General features: G+C 46.8%; 1 protein-coding gene across 8 annotated transcripts in view; it reads right to left on the bottom strand.

The window, feature by feature from the left end:
• The window catches only part of eif4g3a (eukaryotic translation initiation factor 4 gamma, 3a), a 74460-nt gene that overhangs the window by 14230 nt on the left and 55230 nt on the right, over positions 1–5000 (bottom strand). For all 8 annotated transcript variants that reach the window (XM_076268801.1, XM_076268803.1, XM_076268802.1 and 5 more), the window contains 4 exons: positions 4046–4192; positions 2626–2862; positions 1402–1506; positions 774–912 (listed from right to left, as the gene is read on the bottom strand). In XM_076268801.1, the coding sequence (XP_076124916.1) occupies positions 774–912; positions 1402–1506; positions 2626–2862; positions 4046–4192 (628 nt within the window). The remainder of the gene's footprint in view (positions 1–773; positions 913–1401; positions 1507–2625; positions 2863–4045; positions 4193–5000) is intronic.

Here is a 5000-nt window from a genome sequence, read left to right as displayed (position 1 = left end):
GTGCGGTGACTCTTGTGTGCTCCGCCTCCCTAAGCCCCTAAGAGGATTTGCCCGTGGTGCTGCGTGGTGTGGTATTGAGTGGTGCTGTGTGGTGCTGTGTGGTGTGGTATTGAGTGGTGCTGTGTGGTTTTGAGTGGTGCTGTGTGGTGCGGTATTGAGTGGGATTATGTGGTGCTGTGTGGTGCTGTGTGGTGCTGTGTGGTGTACGTCAACGCTCTCTGTTGGGTTTTGCCGACGTTCGGGGTGTGTACTACACAGTTTATGATGTGTATGCGTTGAAGCGAGTCAACAACCAGTCACTGCTGTTAGCTGGCAGTGGAGGGTAGTTAGCTTGCTAACTTGTTGATGTTAAATAGTTGGCTCACACATTTCAGACGTATTTTGGGGTTACAAAGGGCCTTTTTAAGTATGTACATTTTCTTGCTAACTTTTACAAAATCCAAGCATTATATCCAAATACGGCTGTCTCGGACCTTATACCGAACTCTGTGCGTTGTTTTTGAAAAGATGTTGAAAGACGCTTTTGCGCATTTGCACACAACCACAATTTGATTGGCTGGCATATACATTGCTCCGCACTGATGCAGTTGAGTAGTGCAGTACATTCTGACAGAGGTGACGGGAGCAAAGCGACACACCACAACCACAGTACGCTTGGGCAACGGATGACGTAAGCCCATGTAAAGTGAATGAGAAGCGTCTCTGTCAGCGCATTCAGTGCCAGCGTGTGAGAGCACCGTTACTGGGCTGCTGCTGCTGCTGCCCCTACTGACCTGGCCTCCGCTTGCTGTCCTTGTTGAGGAGCTGCTGGTGCACCTTGCGCTGCTCCTCCTGCTCCTCGATCTTGGCCTCCTTGTGGATCTGCTCGATAGTCTTGGGGCCCTGGTCGGCCCGCCGCGACACCCAGTTGTGCTGTGACCCCACACGCAAGGTCAGTCAAAACAAGCACAGAGAAAACGCAGCAAAGCAAAACCTGATCACGGGCATATGTCATGTCAGCTCTAACATTATGTGTGTGTACATGTGTGTGTGTGTGTGTGTGTGTGCACGCTGGGAGTTGGTTAACCAACACTAGCAACATGGCTTTAATATCCATAGTGTGCACATATAAAAACATAATGGAAAAGCACATTTCTGGACTGTACAGTGAGTTGATGTTTATAATGGCACCTGCTAAATGAATAAATGTATATTACATTACATTACATTTGGCTGACCCATTTTTAGCCAAAGTGACTAACAACATGGTAAACAGTTTAAGCTTTTAATGTATGTATGTCTGTTATACAGGACATGCTCCTTAGGTGGGCCTGTACTGTAAAGCCAGAAATGAAATACAGGAAGCCACCAGTTCAGCCTCATTACATGCACTCCAAGGTGAGGACAAAGAGGTCAACCCACCAGCCGGAGGTCAATGATGTCCTGCAGCATGAAGCGTATCCGTGACGACGTCTTTCTCTCCTTCACGATCTTCTCCATCTGGTTAAAGTACTGGTCCATGCGAGGCTGGAGAAGAGGAATGAAAAAAAAAATGAAAAAATGAAAATTCCCCCCCCTTCTTTCCATCCCAAATCCAAAGGCTCCTTCACTCTCCCAGTTCTTCCCCTTCAGGAAGCAGAGGACTAACAGAGGACTAATTCCAGAATCTTTGGCTGTTATTTGCGTGCTGCAGACGATGCTCAAGTGCTTGTTTTCATCCCCTATGTGCAGTACGTCTTCCCTCACTCACTCCAGTTTTGACTCTCTGTCTTTGGATGAGGAGGCAGAGTTGCAATGATTAATGTGAGCTGCCAGCACGAAGTCTCATTGAAGAACATTAACATAAAACATTTATGAGCGTAATAAAGGGTGACACAAAGGAGAAACGGGAGGAGACAAATGAGGGAACAGGGAAAATAAAACAGATTTAGGATGCTCAGGGACGATTGCCCGTCTTGGATGAAAACGCTCTCTAAACCAAGTTTTTGCAAGATACATGAAAACCATCTAATGCCACATTGTCTTTCCCAATAGATCATCTGGAGTATTACACATGCAGACACACACACTCTCACACACACACACCTCTTTCTTCTCTCCCACCACCTCCCCCTCCATCACTCAGATATGGGATTTGTTTTTCAGGTGAGTGAGTCGGAGTGTGTGTGTGTGTGTGTGTATGTGTGTGGCTGTGGGGTATGTAATTAATTCGCCCTCTTGTGTTCCTGTGTTCATAACAGCGAGGTGAGTTGCTCAGTCTCTTCTTTCCACCTCTCCTCCGCACCCACACACCTCAGTACAAGTCTATTTCGGTCCATCCCTCTCCTCTCCACCTCATGCTATATAAACTCTCCCTGGCCCCCTCTCTCTGCACTCTGCGTCTGCACTGGGTATTGATCACTTCTTCCCTCATTCTCTCCATACTCCATTTCTCTCTGAAAGACTTTTTTCCGTCTCATTGTCTCAGTAAAGGACACACACACACACACACACACTCACTCACATTCACATACACACATACCCACACACAAAACAAAACCACACACTAGCACACACACTACAACACACAAAGAAGAAAACTGCACACCGACACACACCCACACAAACACACACACACACACACACACACACACGCACCATCCCTACCTTGGCCTTCTCGAAGTCCAGGTCCTTGCCGATGGTGGTGAGCAGGCGGCACAGGCACTCCAGGCTCTCCTCGTCGTGGTTCTTGAGCAGCTTGACCACACAGTCGTGCATGATGGCCTCGGTCAGCATCTTCAGCTTGAAGAGCTCGCCGATGAAGCGGATGTTGCCGATGGAGCGCCGGCGCGCCTTGTCCTTGGCCTCCTCCAGCTCCTCCTGCAGACGCTCACGCTCAGTGGACTGCAGTGGAGGAGCGCAGGAAAGGAGGTGGGGACAGAGAGAGAGAGATAGAGGGAGGGAGGGAGGGAGAGGGAGAGAGAGAGAGAGAAACAAGAGGAAGAATAGGGTGGAAAAGGAGAAGATAGGAGGAAAAAGATAGTTGGGTTCAGTGGTTACTCCAACTTCATTCTGCTCATCTCACATTTCACAATCAACTGATGAACTTAGAAACACTAGAGGTGCCTTCAAATTCGCAAACATAGCCCGAATGTTTGCTAACAGTTTTCTGTTTGCCTAGTTTTACATGAATGTTTGCGAACACTCGCAAACAGTTTGAGTACATAGTTCCTTGTGAACATACAGAGAAGAGTTACTGTTGATTTTGAACATTTACACAAAATCCTTCAAAATTAACTGTTCAGAGAAAACATATTTTTCACGAACGTAGCCACTGTTTGGCGAATTTGAACGCACCTTACGATCATTGCGTTTAGAAGCTGCACCCGTCAGAAACAGACTAGACACACATTCAATGAAGAGCAGAGAGACGCTTTTCAAACAGCTCTAATATGTTCATGCCGCAGCTGGCGGAACACCAAGTAACGGTACCAACTATAGAGCAGGGTTCCCACTCTAAACCAAATGTTAAATTCCATGACTTTTACCTGACTTTCCCTGACAAAATAAAAATAATTTCCATGACTTACCGGTACTATATAATGAATGGTACAATATATGTACAGTACCAATGATTTCAGAGCATCTGCGTAGCATTCAAGAATCTTTTACTTTTTTAGAGCGGGAGATGAATAAATGGGCATAGAATAAACAAAGTTGGGCTACTCAAGCAAGCAGTACAGCTAATAACCAGATATACACCAATTCTGTGTGGAAATATTTGTATCAATGTATTTTGGAAAGGAAATTTTAAACTGCTACAACAAAATCCCAAAAATGATCAAATTCCCTGACTTTCCATGTCTGGAATAGACTTTCCAAAATTCCATGATATTTCAGAAATTTCATGACCCGTGGGAACCCTGATAGAGGCAGAGATCAGCGACTGTGCTGCAGCCGGAACATGGTGGACTAGGTGGAAATCAGGGGTCAGGTAACACCATCGGCGTGTCTGTTATGGGCAATTTTAGCATACAGATGAGTTGCGTCAAGCTGAGTGGACAGTGAAGAGAGAGCGAAGTTCTACCGATGTGGCCGAGTCCAGCTCCTTCTGCTTGCGCTCGAACACCACGTCGTCCACCTTGTCCCGCTCAAACTCTTTCTGGCAGCGGTTTAGCAGCAGCTTGCGGAAGTTCACTGTGGTGTTGGGCTTGTCAGTCATGGGCACCTTCAGCTGCATGTGCAAAAGAGGGCAAAAAGGTTAGAAAAGTGTTTCTGTGAAGTTGTGTGTGTGTGTGTGTGTGTGTGTGTGTGTGTGTCTGTGTGTGTGTGTGTGTGTGTGTGTGTCAGAGTGTGCTTTGTGCTTTGTTTCATTGAACCATTATTTGATGACGTCTGTTGTGGGAAAGTTTCTGTAAGATAGCATCTAGACAAAACGCAGCATTACCATGGAAGTGGTTTAAAGAGTGAGCTATAAAGAAAGAGGGAGTAGGAGAGAAAAAGAGAGAGAGAAATAGAGAGAAAGAGAATTGATAGAGATTGATAGAGAGAGGAGAAGAGAGAAAGACAGAGAAAAAATGAGAGAAACAGAGTGAGAGATAGAGAAATAGAGAGAGATAGATAGATAGAGAGGTAGATTGATAGACAGCGGGACAGAGAAAGACAGGGGGGGGAAACGAGAGAGAGAAACAGAGAAAGATAGAGAGAGAGAGAGAGAGAGAGAGAGAAAGATGTAGAGATCAACAGAACAAGGCAATCCAAGGACACCCAGCTGGCCGAGTACACAAACGGGAGAGGTCTGGTCACAAAAGCAAACACTTAGCACCGTTGGAGCCGAGCACTGGCCGACATCTGAGAGCCTTTAGGGGCAGCGCCACACAGGCAGGTGGAGGAAAGGAGGGGGGGGGGGGGGGGCTTTGTGCCACACAGCCATTTAGTTAATGAACGACCAGTGACTGAATGGCCACTGGGCTATTAGGGGCCTCAACGGGGCCTCTGGGAATAACACAGGGGATTTCTTAGGCAATCAGCGACAACAGGAT

Source organism: Alosa pseudoharengus, unplaced genomic scaffold, assembly GCF_046254945.1.
Source record: "Alosa pseudoharengus isolate Yale_2024_CS ecotype anadromous, Long Island Sound unplaced genomic scaffold, YU_APseudo_1.1 YU_APseudo_1.1_scf_5, whole genome shotgun sequence".
In the NCBI taxonomy this organism is placed as follows: Eukaryota; Metazoa; Chordata; class Actinopteri; order Clupeiformes; family Clupeidae; genus Alosa; species Alosa pseudoharengus.
This window is presented reverse-complemented; position numbering and strand designations above follow the sequence as displayed.